This window comes from Schistocerca nitens, chromosome 4 (assembly GCF_023898315.1).
Source record: "Schistocerca nitens isolate TAMUIC-IGC-003100 chromosome 4, iqSchNite1.1, whole genome shotgun sequence".
NCBI classification, from domain to species: domain Eukaryota; kingdom Metazoa; phylum Arthropoda; class Insecta; order Orthoptera; family Acrididae; genus Schistocerca; species Schistocerca nitens.
Window position 1 is genome coordinate 769,876,047 of NC_064617.1, and position 23,673 is coordinate 769,899,719.

A 23,673-nucleotide genomic window follows, 5' to 3' on the forward strand; every position below is an offset into this window, starting at 1 on the left:
AAAATCAAGTTTCACACATTTTAATAGTTGCTGTTTATGTGAATGATATGCTAATTTTCAGTAGCTATCCACAAGAGAAAAAAGTTTACAAAACCAGTTTAAGAGAAAAATTTAAGATGAAAGATATTGGTGAAGATACAAATTGTTTAGATATCTGAATTTCTAAGAACTGCCAAGAAGGTTACCTATGGATAGACCAGACACATTACGTGGAGCAAATTCTCAACATATTTACAAAGAGAGTATAACCCAATACCTACGCCACTGGACAACCAAATGCTCACTCACGACATGAGTCCAAAACCAGAACAGGAGCAAGACGCTATGAGGAACATACCCTATCATGAAGCAATAGGAAGTTTAATGTATACTCAGTTCGGAAAAAGACCAGACCTAGCTTATTCAACAGGAATTCACAGTCATTTTTGTAACAATCCGGGCATACCAAACTGGCAAGCAGTCAAGAAACTTCAGATATCTAAAAGGAAACAAGGATATGAAGCTATTGTTTTCGAAAGTAGAAGACTGCCGCATAATAGGTTACTGTGATGCAGACTGGGCTGGATATTCTAACAACAGGAAGTCAACAACTGGATGTGTGTTAAATATCAAGGAGCAGTAATATCCTGACAGAGAAAAGAACAGCCAACTCTCGCCTTATCCACAACTGAGGCAGAATATCTGACCCTGACCTCAGCATGTCAGGAGGCTCTATGGCTTCAAAGCTTAGACAATGAAATACCTCCAGACCCCAAGGAGGAGCATATCAAGCTATTATGTGGCAACAAAGCGGAAATTATCTAAGCCTAGTAGCTACAAGAATTGAACTAAACATAAACACACAAAACACCACATTATACGAGAAAAAGTAGAATCAGCCCAAGTCACTGTGGAGCACTTATCTCCACACCACATGCTGCCAGCCAGACTTTATGACAAAGCCTGTGGCAGAGCCTCACCATCGTCTGCTGCTACAGGAGTTTGGCCTGAAAATATTTTATTTTTATTTTTTTTTATTGTATGATTCTGGTGGGGGAGTGAGGTTTTAGAATTTATGCCTTGAATGTGTATACATATTTTGCATTGCCATGGATGCTGTTATTCTTTATTCTGTGGACTGTATAATAAAAAAGTTCATTTAATTGTGTTGAACATGTCAATATATACAATAAATCTACAGTTCCTACCAGATAACATCAGTAAATTATTCTGCTAAAAGACACAGAATCCTAAAGAGATCTGCCTTTAGGAAAACTCCTTCATTTGGCACTTCTCTTATCAAACCACAAGATGATTTTCTTGCCCAAACTGCATTCTCCTGCAGTCCAGAAGAAAGTACTTGCACTCTTACATAGTGGATATTCAGGGTCTAAAGTAATGTCATGATGTCACATTTAATGACATGCAATAGACAGTGACATAGAATGGGTCACGAATGCATGTGTGCAGTGTTAGGGAGCAAGCAGCCATATTTCAAATAGTCTCTCCATGGCCACAATGGACCAAAACTGATGATTTTTTGCAAGCACACTTTGCACGTCCATTTCTCAGTACAATGTGATTAATTGGGACAGATTCAATTTCAAAGTTTCCCCATGTATACAAAATTAGGCTCAATGTTGACAGTCACTGCTTAACACAATGGCTAGGATTCTTGTAATAGGTCTCCTTACAGCAATACTTGTAGACAGTTGTCTGTAATTTTCTTCAAAGATATTTATGGATCTTGGCTCTTCAAAAAGTATTCAATATTTTCTAACAGTGTCATTTCATCTACAGTTGAATGGAGACACACAAAAATTCATCAAGTTCTTTGAATTCATATGAAAAAAGTACTGTAGCCCACCACTTCTCACAAAGCAATGACTTTGTTTTTTACTAGCTGTAGCTCTACTCCTGTTGTGGTTAAAATCTTGGCAGAACTTTTGCATGGAAATCAACTCCAGCGACTTCATCTGATGCCACAGCAGCTGCGTACCATGGTATCACACACTGTGATTGGAACAATGGACTAGGCACTATTTGCTGTAGGCAGAGGTTCTCACCAAACACATGAGCCAGGCTGCACCTGTAGCAGAGTAAAGTTACAGTACTATGGCAGCCATCAAAGTATGGCTCCACTGAGCAAGGTCTATTATGGATTGAGCCTGATGGACCCAGAGCCATCCTGCCTGGACCTTATTAATCATAATGACGGCCCTGGTATGAAGCAGGTAGTACGCTCATATGTGCCACTTCTAGTACCCCACACATAGTGCCAATACAGATATGGAGATGGTTAGTGACACTTGCGAAGACATATTATGACTGCATTTGAAAACTATGGTGTTAAGAGCAAGTTCGAATATGGTAACAGCAACAACAGTCTATAGGCAAAGATGCAGGAAGCTAGATTGACTAGAATACAAGCAAGAGTAGCTGTAGTTCTGGCACTTTGTGCAGGTTTTGTGACAGTGAAGATCATGTTGATCAATCAATTAAAAGCTGATAGGCAATAAATCTGCTCTCTACACAGAGTTCACACAGCTACGTACCTTGTGTTCTATGACAACGGTGGCTAATCTGTATTGTATGAACTGATTTTTGTGCTTTCGTATTTCACTTAGAACTTCCGGGCTAACAAGCTGTGGTCAATATGAAAAACTTTCACTGGCCGATTCATCTCTGGCTGTGTGAAACATCCTCAGAAGTCAGGCTGCTTCACCTATGAGGATGTCTCCCACAGCCGGAGATGAAACGTTAGGCGAAAGATTTACATACTGACCACTTCCTGCCATCCTGAAAGTTTGAAGTGAAGTTAATGCTGGCAGTGAAAGCCTACACTATATGAGTCACTGGGATGTTGTTTAGACGCAAGGGGAGGTTCGAGGCCGTGATGTTGCTTGTCTTCTCCAGCAGCCATGCACAACCATTGTTGTCAACCTGCCTCTTGCACACTGAGATCCTGAGTTCAGAAGCACTGTGCCACCCTTCCTCTGTGGTGCCTTCCAGCGCTGTGGGTTTTACTGGCCAATGCCAATTGCTAATGAGGGGCCCTGACCGCCAGCTGCAGACTTAGCTCTTGGTTCCCGTTAACACTGCCAAGACACCACAATGCCACGCCGCAACACAGCAACTTCACCATGGTCTGAGAGATCAGTAACTAAACACCTAATTGGAACATGGACACCATGGATTGATGCCAGCATGAGTGCACACAACTATTGTGGTGTCACCGCTAGACACCACACTTGCTAGGTGGTAACTTAAATCGGCCGCGGTCCTTAGTACATGTCGGACCCGCGTGTCGCCACTGTGTAATCGCAAACCTAGCGCCACCACATGGCAGGTCACAAGACACGGACATGACCTCGCCCCAGTTGTACGGACGACATAGCTTGCGACCAGACCTACCAAGTCTTCCTCTCATTTGCCGAGAGACTGATAGAATAGCCTTCAGCTTATTCCATAGCTACTACCTAGCAAGGCGCCATGTGTATCAGTGCTTATAGCTTACTACTATTCAAGAGATGTATTCCAACAAGAGAATAAAGTTAAGTATATTATTCCAGCTACGTACTGTTCTTCTTATTCATTAATAAGTCTCATGTTCCAGTACTTCACGCCCGTCTGCGTTAGTTTAGCGTGCACTTTCAGCCACTACGATCTACAAAGTGTTGGCCCAGCTGCCGACACATCACATGGCGACGAGGATGGGATGTGTTTTTTCTGCTTTGGACTGATTTGTTCTTTTTCCCTTTTTGTGCTCTGATTTGCTTGTGTCATGGCTTCGCCACAATCTCCAGATGTACTGTCCGAATTTTTTCGCTTGCAGAATCAGCAGACGCAGGCGTTATTGGAAGCCCTTGGACAGCTCGTCCAGGGTCAACGTGCGCTGCAAACCGATGCGGCAGCCGCCGCTTCATCGCTACCGCAGCCACACAACGCTGTCGCACCGCCATTTAGGCCCTTTGAGGCCACGTGCGAAACCTGGACTGAGTGGGCCAGCCAGTTCCAGTTTCATCTCGCCGCGTACAGAATACAAGGTAAAGAGCGGCAGCCGTTTTTGCTTTCTTGTGTCGGTGTGTCTACCTACCGTGTGATAGTGAAATTGTTTCCCCGACGCGACGTAGCAACTCTTACCTACGAGGAAATTTTGTCGGCTTTAGATGCCTATTTCAAAGAAACAGTAAATGTAGTTGCAAAACGGTATACGTTCTTTCGTACAAAACGTACGGCCGGTCAGACTAATAGGGAGTGGGTTGCAACTTTGCAAGGCCTTACTAGAGACTGCGCGTTTGCCTGTGAATGTGGCCTCCCATATTCCGATACAATGGTGCGTGATGCAATAGCACAGAACGTTTCTGATGTTCGCATACGGGAACAGATTTTGAAACTCGTAAATCCCTCCCTTCAACAAGTGATAGACATATTGGATAGGCAAGACACACTTGACTTTGCTCAGGACTCATTTGAAACTTCGCCAGCAGTGTGTCACATTAATCAGCCCGCCGGGCCCGCTGCACGGGACGCTAAGCGGCCCTCGCGCCCGTCGCAGCCTCGCTCGCAAACACGTGCGCCGCGTAAGCAAGCAACTGCAGTGAAATCATGCCCGCGGTGTGCAACTAGACATTCGCGTGAAAATTGCCCGTCACGCCAAGCTATTTGCTTTTACTGTCAAAAGAAGGGACATGTTCAAAGTGTTTGCCAGAAAAAGCTTAGATCAGACAATCGCAATAATTCCAGGCCTTTTGCTTCGCGCCGGAATCGAACCCAGGACAATCAGGCTCGTGGACCTTCGCCCATGGACATTAATGTAGTTCATTCCCACCCGTCCAGTGACACTTTAGCTAACAGTGACTGTGTTCGTCCCACCCAAAGTGTGTGTCGACGTCGCAGGAAATCCCGTAAAGTCGCAAGTGCTTCTGTACCTGTATCAGTTCAATTTGCACGTGACAGTCGCTCTTGTCGTCAGCAGGACAATAAACTTTTTGTGGACTTAGACTTTGAAGGCAAAGTGATCCCATTCCAGCTCGATACCGGGGCTGCAGTTTCATTGATTAATCACGACACGTACAAACAACTGGGCCAACCGCCATTGCGTGCCGCAAATGTTAAGTTACATGGTTACTCGGGACAGCAGATCCCTGTGTTAGGACAGTGCAGCCTTCTTGCAACATACAAGGGACAAACAAAACTTGTATCATTTTACGTTCTTCGTTCTTCTAGTGCAGTGAACTTGTTTGGTTTAGATTTGTTTCAATTGTTTAATTTGTCTATAGTAAATCAGGTCCTATCAGTGAATCAGACTGTGCCTTCCGCCAGTGTTTCTAGTCTTTGTGAAGAATTTGCAGACATTTTTGCACCGGGCCTTGGTTGCGCTACGAACTATGAAGCACATTTGGAATTGAAAGACAACGCGCAACCGAAATTTTTCAGAGCGCGCAATGTTCCCCACGCATTGCGTGATGAGGTCGCACGAACATTACACGATTTAGAATCTCAAGGTGTAATTGAACGTGTGCAGGCTTCTCTCTGGGCCTCACCCTTAGTCATTTTGCCAAAACCGTCCGGAAAATTGAGACTTTGTGTGGACTTCAAGGCCACTGTGAATCCACAACTAGTGACTGCTACTTTTCCTTTGCCCCGCCCGGAAGATCTTTTTGACAAACTGTGCCCGGGAAAATATTTTTCAAAATTGGACCTAGCAGATGCGTACTTGCAGATACCTGTGGACGAAGGATCCCAGCGCGTCTTGGTGGTAAACACGCATCTTGGCTTGTATCGCTTCAAAAGACTGCCATTCGGGTGTGCATCCGCCCCTGCTTTGTTTCAGCAATATTTACAAACTGTGTGTGCGTCGGTCCCTACTGCTGCGAACTATCTGGACGATATTGTGATCTCAGGACAGACAGAAGCAGAACATTTGCAAAATCTCCGAACATTATTTCAGGTCTTGCGTCAGAATGGTCTTCGCTTGAGAAAGGGCAAATGTGTGTTCTTTGCTCGGGACTTACCCTACCTGGGGCATGTCTTAAATGCCCAAGGTATACATCCGAGTCCAGAGCACCTCCGTGCCATACAGGACTTACCTGCTCCGCAGAATTTGAAACAGCTACAGAGTGTGTTGGGTAAAATAAATTATTATCATAAATTTTTGCGCAATGCTTCTTCCATTTCAGCTCCGCTTCATCGCTTACGCCGTAAAGGTGTTCCGTTCGTCTGGACGACGGAATGCGAACGCGCCTTTCGCCAGTTGAAATCGGCGTTACTTTCAAATACTTGCCTTACGCCATTCGATCCCCGAAAACCCCTTTTGTTGATGGTTGATGCATCGGATTTCGGGATCGGTGCTGTGCTTGCGCACAAAGATGGCTCGCATGATCGCCCTATTGCCTTTGCGTCGAAATTGCTCTCATCTGCGCAAAGAAATTATTCACAAATAGAGAAAGAAGCTTTAGCTCTCGTGTTTGGTGTTACCAAGTTCCATGACTTCTTGTATGGTCGTCACTTTACCATCATCACAGACCACAAACCGTTGACATCGCTTTTTCATCCGACCAAGCCTGTACCTCCACGTACAGCGCAGAAATTCATTCGCTGGTCACTTTTTCTCTCGCAGTACCGCTACGATATCTTGTATCGGTCCACTGCTAAGCACGGCAACGCTGATGCGTTGTCCCGTTTGCCTGTTGCTGAGGATAAGGCATTCGATTCTTCCGAACTTGCTTGCATGTTCATTGATTCGGAAGCCGATGACGTGGTCGCATCGTTTCCGATTGATTTTCGTCGTGTAGCTACAGCCACAGCTGCTGACCCTGTCCTTGCTACTGTTTTGCGTTTTGTTGCTACGCAATGGCCCTTGTCAAAGTCACGGATCGAAGATCCTTTGGTTCGCCGTTTTTTTGCTCACAAGGAGAGACTTTTTGTACGACGTGGTGTTTTGTTGTTGCGTTCCGATAATGATCAATCCCGAGTCGTAGTCCCACGTTCGTTACAGTCCTCTGTCTTAAAGCTTCTTCACCGAGGACATTGGGGTATAGTGCGTACGAAACAACTTGCTCGTCAGCACTGTACTTGGTTCGGGATCGATGCTGCGATTACAAATATGTGCTCCTCTTGCGTGGCGTGTGCCGAACAACAATCCGCACCGCCGCGGAAATTCTTTGCATGGCCGAAAGCCACTTCCCCTTGGCAACGCTTGCACATCGATTTTGCTGGTCCATTCTGGAATGCTCGATGGTTGGTTGTGGTCGATGCTTTCAGTAATTTTCCTTTTGTTGTCCGGATGTCTTCCACGACGTCTTCTGCCACAATCCAAGCCTTGTCTGCTATCTTTTGCATTGAAGGTCTCCCGCAGACTATTGTTTCCGACAATGGCCCACAATTCATGTCCGCAGAATTTCAGTCATTCTGCAAGGCCAATGGTATTCACCATCTGACATCCGCGCCGTTTTCGCCTCAGTCAAACGGTGCCGCTGAACGATTGGTCCGGACTTTCAAGTCCCAGATGTTGAAATTGAAAGAGTCGCATTCTCGGGAGGACGCTTTGTTGCTCTTTTTGTCTTCGTATCGCTCTCAGCCCCGCGATGGTCGCTCGCCGGCTGAATTGCTCCATGGTCGTTCTCATCGTACCCTGATGTCTTTGCTGCATCCGCCGCATCAGGTTCCTGTGCAGCGGCAGACTCCTGCTTTTGCTCCTGGCGACGTTGTCTATTATCGCACCTATCGCGGTTCACGGCGTTGGCTCGCAGGGCGCATTCTTCGCTGCCTCGGCCGCGCGATGTATTTGGTTTTGGGGGCCTCTGGTGAGGTGCGTCGGCATCTCAATCAGCTGCGCCTCTGTCGTCGCCTGGGTTCTGCCGCTCCCCGTCTGCTTTCAGCGACGGAGCCGTCAGGTCAGCGCCCTGGGGACCCATCTACTGGCTCGCCTCATCCCCAGGTGTTACCGACGCTGCCTTCCATTTTGCCTCATGGCGTCGCGCCGCCGCCGCAGCCGCTGCCGGCGCCGCCCGCAGCGGACGCTTCGCTGCAGCCGCCTGGCGCCTCCCTGGGTCACGCGCCGCCGCTCGCTTCCCGTGACCAGCCGTCCTCCGCCATGGACCTCTTGCCCGCTCCGGACCAGATGTCATCGCGCGTCGGATTCCCCGACGCAATGGAGGTCGACCCTTCGGCCCCTCCTTTATCATTACGTGCGCATACACCGCATGTTGACGTGCACCCTGGACTAGGTTTTCAGGCGTTTCCTAGCTCCCCTCGGACCGAATGGCCGGGTGCGGGTGGCACAGCCTCGCCTGTTGTTAGGCTCCCCACCTCATCGCATACGTCAACATGGGGTCCTCCCCACGGCGGGCGGAAGCCTTATCTCACGACCGTTTGCCGATTTGCGGGGGAGGAATGTGGTGTCACCGCTAGACACCACACTTGCTAGGTGGTAACTTAAATCGGCCGCGGTCCTTAGTACATGTCGGACCCGCGTGTCGCCACTGTGTAATCGCAAACCTAGCGCCACCACATGGCAGGTCACAAGACACGGACATGACCTCGCCCCAGTTGTACGGACGACATAGCTTGCGACCAGACCTACCAAGTCTTCCTCTCATTTGCCGAGAGACTGATAGAATAGCCTTCAGCTTATTCCATAGCTACTACCTAGCAAGGCGCCATGTGTATCAGTGCTTATAGCTTACTACTATTCAAGAGATGTATTCCAACAAGAGAATAAAGTTAAGTATATTATTCCAGCTACGTACTGTTCTTCTTATTCATTAATAAGTCTCATGTTCCAGTACTTCACGCCCGTCTGCGTTAGTTTAGCGTGCACTTTCAGCCACTTCGATCTACAAAGTGTTGGCCCAGCTGCCGACACATCAACTATAACTGCCATCGCCTGCTGGAGACATGAAGAGCTGACATGCTTGTCTTGCTGCAGCCACCTTCAGCTCCAACCGACTCCCGTAGCCCTTGCCATCCACATGAACCCACAATGACAAGTTGGAGAGTCACTGCCACCTTGACAACTAGAACAATGGTTCTTCCCCCCCCCCCCCCCCCCAAATTGCCCTCTCTTTCATCACTACAGCACATGCTGAGTCAGTCACATTTTGTAACAGCCTTCCAATTGTTCTTGCATATTTGATTAACTTCTAGTCTGCACAATGGACATAAACAACATGAAAAGGTCAGATTGCCATCTTAAAGTATAAGACCTGATTCTCGTGCTTTGGTATATTAGTTCAGAATTAATATGGCAAAATATCTACTTACTGTGAAGTGTAGTCTCTCAAACAATAACCTTTAATAAATATTACCTCTGCAGATAAAGTCACAACAGATGTTTCATAAGATGGAGGTTCATCATCTGGGATACTAGAGTCACTCAAAATATTATCACTTGTTTCGGAAGAGTCAACCTCCATTGTACTATCTTCATCATCTGTAACATAAATGAGAGTCAGACCAAAGTTTGAATGCAAAACAAGCCAACATTATACTGTGTTAAAATTTTTTGACACACTTTGGCTGGAGCACAGAGGTGTACCTTGGTTGCAGCTCCCTTGGGAGCAGTAGATGAGAGTACCTGAAAGACTGAAGTATTCGGTAGTAATACCTGGTTACAAAAGTGGAGATACGCATATTTATTAATTATACACCCATCTTTCTGCTTCACGTGTTCTCAAATTTTTGAGAAAGTTTACAAAAGAAAACTTAATAACTTTTCTGGGAATTACCATCTAACAGCAACTCTGTTTGGCATCAGTAAGGCTTTCCTATGGCGGAATAATACATGACCTTCCAAACTCAGTTATGTATAACTAAACAAGAAGAATTATCTTGTTGACATTTTTTGTGTCCTAGCAAAGTATTTCGATTGCCTGGATCACAAAATTCTAATTAGGAAACTAAAATGGTATGCAGTTAAAGACATTCCCTTGTAACAGAAAAGGGTCATATCAACAAATGATATGACAAAAAAAAACTAAATTCTTAAAATAGAAATATTAATTATAGTGTTCTGAAAACTTCACTGTCTGGTCAGCTCCTGTTCTTGATTTACATGAAGACTTACTAAGCATATTGGAGTACTCTTAAAAGACCTACTCAGCCGCACACATTAGCATGGGAAGGTACAATACTGATATGAAACTTCCTGTCACATTAAAACTGTGTGGCAAACTGAGACTAACTCGGTATCATTGTCTTTCGTGGGCAAGTACTCTACCGACTGAGCTACCCAAGCACGACACACGACCCACGACCCATCCTCACTGCTTTCAATTCTGCCAGTACCTCATCTCCTACCTTCTTGCAGAGTGCTAGTTCTGCAAGGTTCGCAGGAGAGCTTCTGTGAAGTTTGGAAGGTAGGAGAAGAGATACTGGTAGAACTGAAAGCTGTGAGGACGGGTCACAAGTCATGCTTGGGTAGCTCAATTGGTAGAGCACTTGCCTGCGAAAGGCAATGGTTCCGAATTCGAGTCTCTGTCCAGCACACAGTTTTAATCTGTCAGGAAGTTTCACTTCGTGGTGGTTTGCCGAGTATAGATGTAGATGGCACTTATTCTATGAATAAATAATGTAAACAAGTCTTGGATGTCAATATGTCCTTCCTTGAAATACTACTTCAAGTGATTATTGGCGTTTATACAGGGTGAATGTGAAAGTCACAATTATGACACTTAACATTCGAAGAAACATGTGCTTGCCAGGAATTTTTTTACTAAAAGATACAATCCAAGATACATCTGGGGTTCTCTTAATGAGAGACGATAGACATTAATTTGCTGTTACATTTTGATAATTCACATGAACAAGAGTCTTCTGGGTTTAGACTAACTGATATTAACATTTTATGCTACAAAATTAACTCACTGTTATAACAGAGTGAGTGTGGGATTGGTGGCAATATGGAAATTATAGAGAACTATTCCGCTAACCTAGCACTGCTAGAGTATTAATTTTGCCAATTTCCTATTAGGAATGGAAAAAAAAACTGTGTAGTGTAATATCAAAGAAATTTTATTTCCATTTATTCACGAAAACACCTTTGAAATTATGCAGTAGACTCTGTGTGAGATGATACTACTCTATACACAAGAGTGCAGCTGTTCTGTGAGTCTACAACACAATTTTGTAAACATGTCTATGGCAACGCCTCTTCTTTGCTCTACAGACAGTCATGGTTTTCGTCTATGGCTGTTTTGCACTTTGGAGTTCAGACCAGTCAAAATTGCTGCCAGGCATCAGGGATTTCCTTAAGTTGTCTCGACTGTAGGAGTAGTGTCTTAGCAGTAAAGAATAAATGTATTAAACCTTCTATTTGATGCGTCATTTTTTTTTTTTTTTTGCACATTTTAAAGTTTATTATGAAGTCTTATCTCTTGGACTGTGTCATAAAATGATATATTTGTATAGGTAAAATTCAGCGGCACATGTGGAAACTGACTGAAGTATTTTGCAAATCAAGTTAGTAGCAAAGACGTAATGAATTTAATCATCATGTATGATAAGGCAGTTTTTCACACATCCCAGGGGTTATCACACCATAACTCTGTAACTACGATAGGCAGGTGGTTCTTACCCCCATAGCAATTGGCACCTGACAGTAAGGGATATGTGTACCAAGTTTTGATGGAATTGGCCCAGTAGTTTAGAATAGGGGGAACATGCACACATACATACATACATACATACATACATACACTATGTGACCAAAAGTATCCGGACACCTGGCTGAAAATGACTTGCAAGTTTGTGGCGCCCTCCAATGGTAATGCTGGAATTCAATTGGTGTTGGCCCACCCTTAGCCTTGATGATAGCTTCCAATTCTTGTAGGCATATGTTCAATCAGGTACTGGGAGGTTTCTTGGGGAATGGCAGCCCATTCTTCATGGAGTGCTGCATTGAGGAGAGGTACTGATGTCGGTCGGTGAGACCTGGCATGAAGTCTGCGTTCCAAAACATCCCAAAGGAGTTCTGTAGCATTAATGTCGGGACTCTGTGCAGGCCAGTCCATTACAGGGCTGTTATTATCGTGTAACCATTCCATCACAGGCTGTGCATTATGAACAAGTGCTCAATCATGTTGAAAGATGCTGTTGTCATCCCTGAATTGCTTTTTAACAGTGGGAAGCAAGAAGGTGCTTTGAACATCAATGTAGACCTGTGCTGTGATAGCGCCATGCAAAACAACAAGGGGTGCAAGCCCCATCCATGAAAAACATAACTACACCAAACACCACCACCTCCGAATTTTACTGTTGGCACTACACATGTTAGCAGATGATGTTCACCGGGCATTCGCCATACCCACACCCTGCCATCGGATCGCCACATTGTGTACCTTCATTTGTCACTCCACACAACATTTTTCCACTGTTCAGTCATCCAATGTTTATGCTCCTTACACCAATAAAGGTGTCGTTTGGCATTTACTGGCGTGATGTGTGGCTTACGAGCAGCCGCTTGACCATGAAATCAAGTTTTCTCATCTCCCGCCTAACTTTCATAGTACTTGCAGTGGATCCTCACGAATTTGTAATTCCTGTGTGATGGTCTGGATAGATGTCTGCCTATTACACATTACGACCCTCTTCAATGATCAGCGGTGTAGGTCTGCCTACACGCTTTTGTGCTGTATGTGTCACTTCACATTTCCACTTCACTATCACATCGGAAACAGTGGACCTAGGGATGTTTACGAGTATGGGAATTTTGTGTACAGACATACGACACAAGTGACACCCAATCACCTGACAACCTTCGAAGTCCATGAGTTCCGCGGAGCACGCCATTCTGCTCTCTCACGATGTCTTATGACTACTGAGGTTCCTGATATTGAGTACCTGGCAGTAGCTGGCAGCACAATGCACCTAATATGAAGAACCTATGTTTTTGGTGGTGTCCGGGTACTTCTGATCACTTAGTGTACATACATCCATTGTATGTATGTATGTATAGATAGATGGATGGATGGCTGTATATAAGAGGTATGGAATTGTAAGTATATTTATACAGTAATGATTGTGAATCAGATGATTCATTTTATACATCAAAAGCGGAATGTGGAAACTATTCAGGCAAATCTAAGGTTTGGTTATGCTTTGAGGTGTTAGGTTAGGGGTGAGCTGAGGTATACTGAACATGCCTCCTCCTGTGCTGCAGTTTGATGACAAATTCAAACCTGTGTAAAGCTCCTGAAGTCACACATACTCAAAGTAAGTCAAAAGCTGCCTTGGAAGCTGTTCTGTATAACAGTGTCAAATAGAGGGTTCATGGATGAAGAGGGAGGGACACTTCTGTTCATTGTTGATTTGTAATGTGTTGATAACAGGAAAGTACTGGATGTGCAATATATGTCAAAATACTGCCACTTCTGTTAACAAGGATACCTTTAGAAGATAAAACATTAAAGAAGAATGGCAGCAGTGTCACAAAGAATTGTGCAACAAGAACTACAGTGGGCAAGTTAAGGCATAGGAGCTCAAGCTATAATAAAAATGTTTGAAATATGTATTATGATAAATGTAATCTAAGGCATGCCAATTACTTAGGGGATTGCGATAGTACAGCTTTCAAAGCAGTGTGTGCAGTAAACCAATAGAGTACAGATTGTGTGTTAACAAAACTTGAATGTGGGGGGACACTACAGAAATGTTTAGATTAAGGGAACTGACTTAAAAAAAAAAAAAAAAAAAAAAAAAAAACACCTCTCTGAGAAAACACAACAAGTGTAGATTCTCTGAAACCAGCACTTTGGACCACATTTTCACACAAGCTACCTACCAATGAGCATATGCTGTGCTCCACAGGCAATGACATGTGGTGCAGATATTGGAAATGTAAAGAGGCTGGTGAAACATACAGCCATAAAAATATTTTATCCTCTGCAGTATTAAATGAAATTAAACCTATGTACAGAGATCTCATGTATTCAAGACTTGTAGAAAAATGTTTACGTAGAGACGCACAGAACCATAATGAAATTTTAAAGAGTCAGATTTGGCTGTGATGCCCCAGAACTACATTCTGTGGTGCTGAAACTATTCAGATAGCAACATATGATGCTGTTCTATATCATTAGGTTGGTACATAACTCTGTAGCATTTTTATTTCCCATGTTGGAATTCCAGTTGCTACGGGTTTATTTATCAATTGTCATTTTGTCATTTGGAGATAGTGAGTGGAGCTGTGTATGCTAGAAAATGGAGTAAAAAGGGGATATATCCAAACATTTCTGACATACTCTTCCATTTGAGTTCAGTAGCGCGATGACAGCAACGGACGCAGCCAAAAACTTCTGCGCCATGTATGGGGATATTGCCGTTTAACAGTGCACAGAAAGAAAATGGTTTTCTCATTCTAACAAGGATCATTTTGACATTAGTGAGTCTTCACATTCAGGAAGACCTTCAGGGCTTAATGAGGATCATATAAACATATTAATCCACAATGATCCCTATCAGTGTGCTTGAGAACTGGCAAATGTGATGTACTATCATGTGATCCTTCCACCATTGTGCAACATTTGCAAGCAATGGGGAAGGTTCAAAAACTGGGTATGTGGCTACATGTGCATCTCTGCCTGCTTGTCACTAATTGGCTCATGACCAACAATGATCATTCCTATCCTATATCATTACTGGTGATGTTAACACAACGAAAAGAAAGGAATGGCTGAGCCGAAACAAAGTAGCAACTCCCTGTACAAAGAGCTGTGCACATTCACAAAAGACAATGTTATGCATTTGCTGGAAAAGCGATGGTATGGTATACTACGAATTGTTTTCCTGAGGTGTAACTGTCATTGCTGACATTTACTGTCCACAACAGAGACATTTTGTACATGCAGTCCAAGAACAATGACCAGAAAGACTGCATGAAGTTATGCTACTCCATGACAACACCTGCCCACATTCTGCTAGATTGACAAAAAACACTATACAGGCACCGGATTGGGAAGTCATTCTGCATCCACCTTTTTCACTTGACCTTGTGCCCTCAGATTTTCACATTTGTCACACACTATAGAACAACCTTCATAGAACCCTCCGCCACACACCGTTGGGTGGCTTGCGGAGTATAAATGTAGATGTAGAACTTCCTTTCTGGACAAAAATGAACTCCGAGCATGGCTCAATGAGGTCTTTGTCTCAAAACAATGTGATTTCTACAGGTGCAAGATTGAAAAGTTAGCTCAGCATTGGCAGACAGTTGTAAATAATGAAGGAGAATATATTATTGATGATTAAAGTCTCTGATATGTGTATTTGTTGAGTTTATTAAATTTCCAGAAAAACTTAATGAACTTATGCACCAATACAATATGATAAGGGGATGAAGAGAAAGAGAAGGTATTATAGCTTTTAGGAATGAATCCAGGGATGCACACATTACAAACATTGAGAGTCGTGGATAAGGAGCAGGTCGATCGGGCTGATGCAGCATTCATAAATGCATCCAAGATACAGGCAGTTGACAAGACCACGGAAAGAGATGATGAAGAAGACCCTGATTCTGGTGCAGGAAGGTTTTGAACATCCATAAAATCAGTAAATTTCAATGAAAAGTTGTATAATTAAACCAGTTTTTCTACAAATTTAATTTTTTCAGTTTTTGGGTAACATATAACTCCTCTAAGTTTTAAGCGAGAACATTCAAATTTCTCAACTTGGGTATAAAGGTTACCTGTTTAAAATGGTAATATTCATTGCTTAGATTTTTTCCTACCAAAAGCTGTAGACTAATTCTTCTTTAGTAAAATCTGTAATTATTTTTAAATTTTTATTCAGATCTCTAAATTGTTCATTAACCTCATTCCTTACCAAGTCACACTAGTTAACGATCTCACCATGTAACCCCGTATTAAAGTCAAAACGGCAGATTCTGGTTCAGATATTTATTATTTATTTCGAACTTTTTCTTGTGAGAGACTGCGAAATGCTCTTCCAACTTTTGAACCAGCTTATCTATATTTATATATATATATGTATCTATATTTGAACCAGCTTATCTATATTTATATATATATGTATCTATATTTGAAACAGGTTATCTATATTTTTTTCTTTAAATCAGCTCTAGTGATCTCTAATTCATCTTTAAGTTCAATCACTGCCTGCACCTTTGTCTTTGCAAGCACACATATTTGAATTATTAGTATACAATCTAACACTGAATGTTTCACGTATGTGTATTTAATTACTTTAGATCTACTGTTAATTCAGCCTTGTTTGCATTTAGCTTTGCATTAAAGTCCATATTCTAATTGCAGAGTTTCCCTTTTAATATTTGTGTGTTCAGAATCAAATTATTTGTTATCTAAGTTATGAACTGCTGCACCTGTAAATAAATTATGTTTTTAGTCTGTGTCAGTGCACTATGATTGATATCCATTTCTGCTGCAGTTACACTGTGCTATAATCAGACACACTCCACCAACTTTTAACTCTCTACAAAGGAATACAACATACTCCTTCATTTAACAAATGCTTATACTGCATCTCAACATACGATCCCTTGCTGTATTTCAGCATTCAGCAACACGGAACATCACTCGTATGTACTGTTTGAGATCGTACATTTGGCTTACGACATTTTTGACAAATTCTCTAAACATCACCCGTCCTGCTGTGACTTCATTCGGCACTGTCATAGCGCATGCATTTTCTCAGTGATGCACTGCGATACTCCACACTTGGATGCCAACTCATGGGGGTTACACACGCACACCCACATCCACTTTGGCAGCCAGATACTATTGGTGTGTGTGTGTGTGTGTGTGTGTGTGTGTGTGTGTGTGTGTGTGTCGGGAAGGGGGGCAGCCTTCACCCATCTCTATGCAGTATTATTATCCATTCAGCAATCTTTATTATGTATTCCATGACACTCTTTTTGCAAAATTACTTTAATATTTTCTAGCAACTTATTTACTGAGCACAGAGTCTCTTCACCTTTCTCCTGTTTCATTTTCATAGTGACGCCTTCAGTGTTCCTTAATCCTATACCTCAACACCCTTCAGCAAAAATGCTCTCCCATAATTACACAACGGTCCCAAACACTGTTCCTCTATTTCTGACTGACCCTTGGTCAGGCTTACCATATTTATTTATTTATTTAGTCCAACCCACAATACACTACCATATTTTTCTCGGCCCAACCCAAGACATGGTTCTGAAATTAGCTAAACCCTTTGTCAGTTTACTGAAAGATGGAAGTTTATTTATTAATTTTAATTATATCTCTGAACACCATAAAAATTGCTGTTAGTGTTATCTACAGCAGAGAAGAGAAGAGGAAGAAATCCACAGTAGAACAAACTACATTTTCTTTAAGTTTGTATCTTTTTGTACACTGCAAAACATACAGAGCCAAAATCTGAGCAGTTTCACCTGACATTTCACTGACATTTAAGAGATTAACTTAGAATTCCTCCTCTAGTCTGAAATATGTTACAAGAAGGTGAACAGGTTTTACTTCACTTCTGCTTGAGCTATTTTATCATTACACTTACAAAACTGTTTTCCAAAGAATGCAACATATTTTCAAAATGGTGAAATAACGTTAACAATAACTGCTTCAGTTTTGGGTCTAGCAGAGGAACACTTTGAATCATGTAACTTTTTAACCAGTTGAGCTGTGCAGTCTGATGTTTTGAAAACAACTTTGTGTCTAGCAGTGTGGTATGAAAATATAGTCTCTTTAGTAGAACACTCCAGATCACTGTTATTCCCCACTTTGACTTTAAAAAATTTTTTGGTGAAGCACTCCTATGTTTAGATATTTTCACATGGCCTTCAATATTATCCTTCTGTTTACTGCTCCTGGAATATGGTAAGCCTACCTTTGGTATTCTCTTAAAGGTCTTACTTTAAAACCTGGTATCTCTGATTCCAATCAATTTCTCAAACTCCAAACGATCGATCACTAGCCCTTATTCACCTTGTTGTTCATCTATACATAGGCTCTGCCAAACACCACTCCCAATACATTGTGCTTCTTGGCACCTGTATCAGCTAGCACACAAATTGCGACTTCCTTTGTTCCAGCCATAACCATGGCGAAATGCCTCACACCACATGAGGAAGCTATTTTTCTCTCTCACAAACATAGTCCATTAACACTGCTGCCAACAACTGCTCTCCTCTCCTCCAAGCCCAGTGTGGCTCCATACAGGATCTCCCAATCCCAAAATATCTCCCACCCAAGCCCAATCAAGCTCCAAAACCTCAAAATCCTGACCCCCCTCCTCCCATTCAATCCTACACCTTTGATCCAGATATTTCTCTTATCCAGAGTTATCCTTTCTTTCGAATGGGATATGAATGGCCTGGATTTACTCATGAACTTCTTGTTCTTTTTTCCTCCTAAAGAACAAACAAACTGTTCCAAAGTTAGACAATATTTTTTTTTCTACTTTTAAATGTGTCTATTGGCATAGTTAAAATTTTCCATCTCAAAGTAAGTATCAGGCAGTCACTGACTCCTAGAATTTTAGTTATCAAACTTAGACCACAGAAGATGGAAATCTATAAATCTAGTGCAATTTACTGAGCTCTTAGGAATTTTCATACTCATTTAAAACACATTGTTAATTTGAAACATTGTTCCACCACTTCATTTAGGACTGACAAGGTACTGCGAACCATTTGGGTGCAAATAAAAAATCATAAAGTGCATTACTACTGTCTATGAGGTAATGAAACGAGTTTTTTCTCCAAAGAAGACACACAGCGTACATTGCCCACATTTAACTCTTCTGCAGATATTAGATGGTTTGACATAATTCTCCATGGAATTTTGTATCCTAAGAATTCATGTCGGATTTTTTTAAAAATGCCATTGAACTCTGTCCTCATACTTTGTCACTTAACAAAAGTAAAATTTTTCATCTATTTTAAAATGCAGTGCCTTTGTTTCTTCTTTCGTGTTTATGATACACACTTATGAGCCCACAAGGAGTTGCAAAATCCTGTATTATTCTTGATAACACCACTGTTCACTAATATAGGATACGTCTCAGAGATATGATCTCATATATGTACAAGAGTAGGGCACTTAAAGTAAAAAAAAAAAAAAAAAAAAAAAAAAAAAAAAAAAAAAAAAAAAAAAAAAATATCGAGGAATTCATTTTCAAGTGTGCGGATTCATTTTTAAGTGAGTCCTTTCGTGATGTCTGGCTGCTAAAACTCTGAGTTCAATGTTGACAATAACTTCAACAGTTTAATTTGTGGTTAATTATTACATTCTATTAACTAATTTTTAATAATTAATCATTTATCACTGAAATAATCAAGAGTGTATTACATGTTATATAAATGTTCAGCACTGTCTGCCTTTTTAATTATCATAAGTCAACTGACTTAATAGACACTCAAAGTGCTGAAAAAGTAAAGAAAAGTCTTTCTATTCCAAAACATTAATTTTACATTTTTGTGGTTCTAAAATTTAGTTAGGGGGGAAAAAAAAAAGAGAGAGAGAGAGAGAGAGAGAGAGAGAGAGAAATTTACTTCATAGCTGAGACGGTGAATGCAATTTCAAGCATGAAAAGGCACCGAGTGAGGAGAATATCTAAAATAATGAAAAATGCTCTGGAAGTAACAAAGACAAAGTAATTGTTTTTCCCATCTATTTTAAGTACAAAAGCAATTACAGAGATTGCAGGTGACAGTTGCAGAAAATGGTTACTGCAGTTTTCAACAAAACTGTGGAAGAAACATTTGCATACTCTAAGTAAAAAAACTGTTAGGATGGAGACTGGTTTCTCTCCGATGACAGAACAAAATTTGACTGGAGATGATTTGTTGGAAACAAACAGCATTAACATAAAAGATGATACACACAAAAATCACATTCTTGAATGTTTGTATTAGCAGTATAGTCCTGACTGTAGCTGGAGAGCATTTATGATTATTTTATTTTGATTGCAGACACAGTGGGAGAGAAAATTCAATTGATAAATATCAGTATGATAGTACAGTTTCATTCACAGATTTCGCAAAATAAAATTACAAGTAATTAGAAGACCCTCACTGCTAATTGTTTCTGTTTGTATGCACTAGTGCAGTCACTTACCGAATACTACTTGATAGCTTCTCTGGAAGGTTGAACAGAAATTCTTCGTAAGTATGAAAATTTCACTTCCTAGGACTTCTATGTATGGTTTCATTTACTTTGGGTACAGAAGAAATGTAACCACACATCTTGATACGGGATTTCTCTGGAAAATCACTAGTTTTGGCCACCCCGTGGACAGATTCGTTGTTGCATCAGAAAAATAATGCACCCAGACTAATTTCTGGCAGTTTTTGGAAAGTTTAGTCCAGCATACCTCTTTTCTCTTCCAAATGTACTTATGGTGGTGTGACCACTTTCTGAGCATTTCATGCACAAACGAATGTCACTTTGCCTCTAGTTAAAATTGTTACTGTTACTGACAGTGATGTCAATGTTAAATAGTGAATGATTCATCAGAATTCCTCCTACCAACACATATCCAGTATATTTCACAGCGTAAGCATCACATCTTTGGGTTACACAGCATAGTATCCACCCACTAACAGTAAGGCCTCCTTATAAAAACAATTTTATGTAACATAATAATGAATCAAGCTGTTACTGTACATTGTATGTGACAACAGGCATATTACTCTGTATTTTTTCCCCTTCCCTCCAGAGGATCTGGGGCACATTGTTCACGAGACCTAATATCTTGACTGAATACACCGAAATAGGGTAAGATTATGTCCCTGGAAATATCTTAGGCGCGCGCGCGCGCACACACACACACACACACACACACACACACACACACACACAAGTCCCATTTCTATCCTTACAGAGAAAGACAATTTTATCATACAATAATATAATATTTTTAATAATTCTAAATATACTATGAAAATACTCAAACAAAGTAAGAGACATATGATTCAACATACCATCACCAGAGCAAATATTTGTCAAAATTTCCAGACATGTCTGCTGCCCTTCAAACAACGTCTGTGTATCTGCTATAAGTTTCTCCTGCTCCTTCAGTTTTTCAGTGTCTTCTATCACTTTGTCATCATCTTTACTCTGAGCAAGTGAGGTTGCCAAGGTGTCCAGCACTTGGCAGTGATCTACTTCCAACACAGATCCCAGAACAGCAAGAATCCGAGCTGTGGAAATCTTTGCTCTGATGTTTAAAGCCAGACCTGTGGATTTAAAGTATGTTTATAGAATGGAACATTACGGTGAAGTACACATAACATGGCATATCAACGTACATGAGTATCCTCCTCAATAATTTTCAACCTAGTTATGAATGTATACAAAATGTTATAAAAAAATCTCCTGCTAACCACTATGTAGAAGCAATTACAATCCAGAAGAAGAAACTAGTGAACGATAGCAGCTATCACTTGCAGCTTACAGATCAACAGTGTTTCACAGAATTACTGATGGGCATATGTATTGCTAGAGGATGAACTAAGTTGTACAGAACAGAGGTTCAGATAGATGATTTGAGAAAATGAATGGGAAATAGCATAATATAATGTATCATTTAACACTGGATGTCAAACTGGCTGCTGCTGATGAATACACGAAAAAAAGGAAAAATAAAAACAGGAAGAAGGATAAGAAAGGAGATATGCTCAGTAAGAAGGACGGAAAAGGGAAAGATGAAAGCAGAAGGAAGAGGGAGATGGGAGTGGAGAAAAGGAACAGGAGGTGGGAAGAGTATTATTATTATTATTATTATTATTATTATTATTTCTTTCCTTTCTCAGACCTTAGGTCTGGTTCGAAATGAAAGTGACGCGGACCTTGATCAAGCGTGACTTCCTTTTAACTGTACGGTATATGTTACATTGCGTTTAGGAACTTTCGGGTAATTGAACATGTATCAATAATTATGGATTTCAGTAGTTGTATATATATATATATGTTTGGATGTAGCTGTATTGCGTTGATGTACTGGTGGATATTGTGTGGTATGACTCCTGTAGTTGATAGTATAATTGGTATAATGTCAACTTTATCCTGATGCCACATGTCCTTGACTTCCTCAGCCAGTTGGATGTATTTTTCAATTTTTTCTCCTGTTTTCTTTTGTATATTTGTTGTATTGGGTATGGATATTTCAATTAGTTGTGTTAATTTCTTCTTTTTATTGGTGAGTATGATGTCAGGTTTGGTATGTGGTGTTGTTTTATCTGTTATAATGGTTCTGTTCCAGTATAATTTGTATTCATCATTCTCCTGTACATTTTGTGGTGCATACTTGTATGTAGGAACGTGTTGTTTTATAAGTTTATGTTGTAAGGCAAGCTGTTGATGAATTATTTTTGCAACATTGTCATGTCTTCTGGGGTATTCTGTATTTGCTAGTATTGTACATCCGCTTGTGATGTGATCTACTGTTTCTATTTGTTGTTTGCAAAGTCTGCATTTATCTGTTGTGGTATTGGGATCTTTAATAATATGCTTGCTGTAATACCTGGTGTTTATTGTTTGATCCTGTATTGCAATCATGAATCCTTCCGTCTCACTGTATATATTGCCTTTTCTTAGCCATGTGTTGGATGCGTCTTGATCGATGTGTGGCTGTGTTAGATGATATGGGTGCTTGCCATGTAGTGTTTTCTTTTTCCAATTTACTTTCTTCGTATCTGTTGATGTTATGTGATCTAAAGGGTTGTAGAAGTGGTTATGAAATTGCAGTGGTGTAGCAGATGTATTTATATGAGTGATTGCTTTGTGTATTTTGCTGATTTCTGCTCGTTCTATAAAGAATTTTCTTAAATTGTCTACCTGTCCATAATGTAGGTTTTTTATGTCGATAAATCCCCTTCCTCCTTCCTTTCTGCTTAATGTGAATCTTTCTGTTGCTGAATGTATGTAATGTATTCTATATTTGTGGCATTGTGATCGTGTAAGTGTATTGAGTGCTTCTAGGTCAGTGTTACTCCATTTCACTACTCCAAATGAGTAGGTCAATATTGGTATAGCATAGGTACTTATAGCTTTTGTCTTGTTTCTTGCTGTCAATTCTGTTTTCAGTGTTTTTGTTAGTCTTTGTCTATATTTTTCTTTTAGTTCTTCTTTAATATTTGTATTATCTATTCCTATTTTTTGTCTGTATCCTAGATATTTATAGGCATCTGTTTTTTCCATCGCTTCTATGCAGTCGCTGTGGTTATCAAGTATGTAATCGTCTTGTTTAGTGTGTTTTCCCTTGACTATGCTATTTTTCTTACATTTGTCTGTTCCAAAAGCCATATTTATATCATTGCTGAATACTTCTGTTATCTTTAGTAATTGGTTGAGTTGTTGATTTGTTGCTGCCAGTAGTTTTAGATCATCCATGTATAGCAAATGTGTGATTTTGTGTGGGTATGTTCCAGTGATATTGTATCCATAATTTATATTATTTAGCATGTTGGATAGTGGGTTCAGAGCAAGGCAGAACCAGAAAGGACTTAATGAATCTCCTTGGTATATTCCACGCTTAATCTGTATTGGCTGTGATGTGATATTATTTGAATTTGTTTGGATATTAAGTGTGGTTTTCCAATTTTTCATTACTATGTTTAGGAACTGTATCAATTTAGGATCTACTTTGTATATTTCCAATATTTGTAGTAACCATGAGTGGGGTACACTATCAAAAGCTTTTTGGTAATCAATGTATGCGTAGTGTAGCGACCTTTGT

General features: G+C 40.9%; 1 protein-coding gene across 1 annotated transcript in view; it reads right to left on the reverse strand.

The window, feature by feature from the left end:
- The window catches only part of LOC126253099 (HEAT repeat-containing protein 3), a 329,591-nt gene that overhangs the window by 45,881 nt on the left and 260,037 nt on the right, over positions 1-23,673 (reverse strand). The window contains exons 7-8 of the mRNA XM_049954206.1: positions 20,918-21,172; positions 9,291-9,415 (exon numbers count right to left, since the gene is read on the reverse strand). Of these exons, the coding sequence (XP_049810163.1) occupies positions 9,291-9,415; positions 20,918-21,172 (380 nt within the window). The remainder of the gene's footprint in view (positions 1-9,290; positions 9,416-20,917; positions 21,173-23,673) is intronic.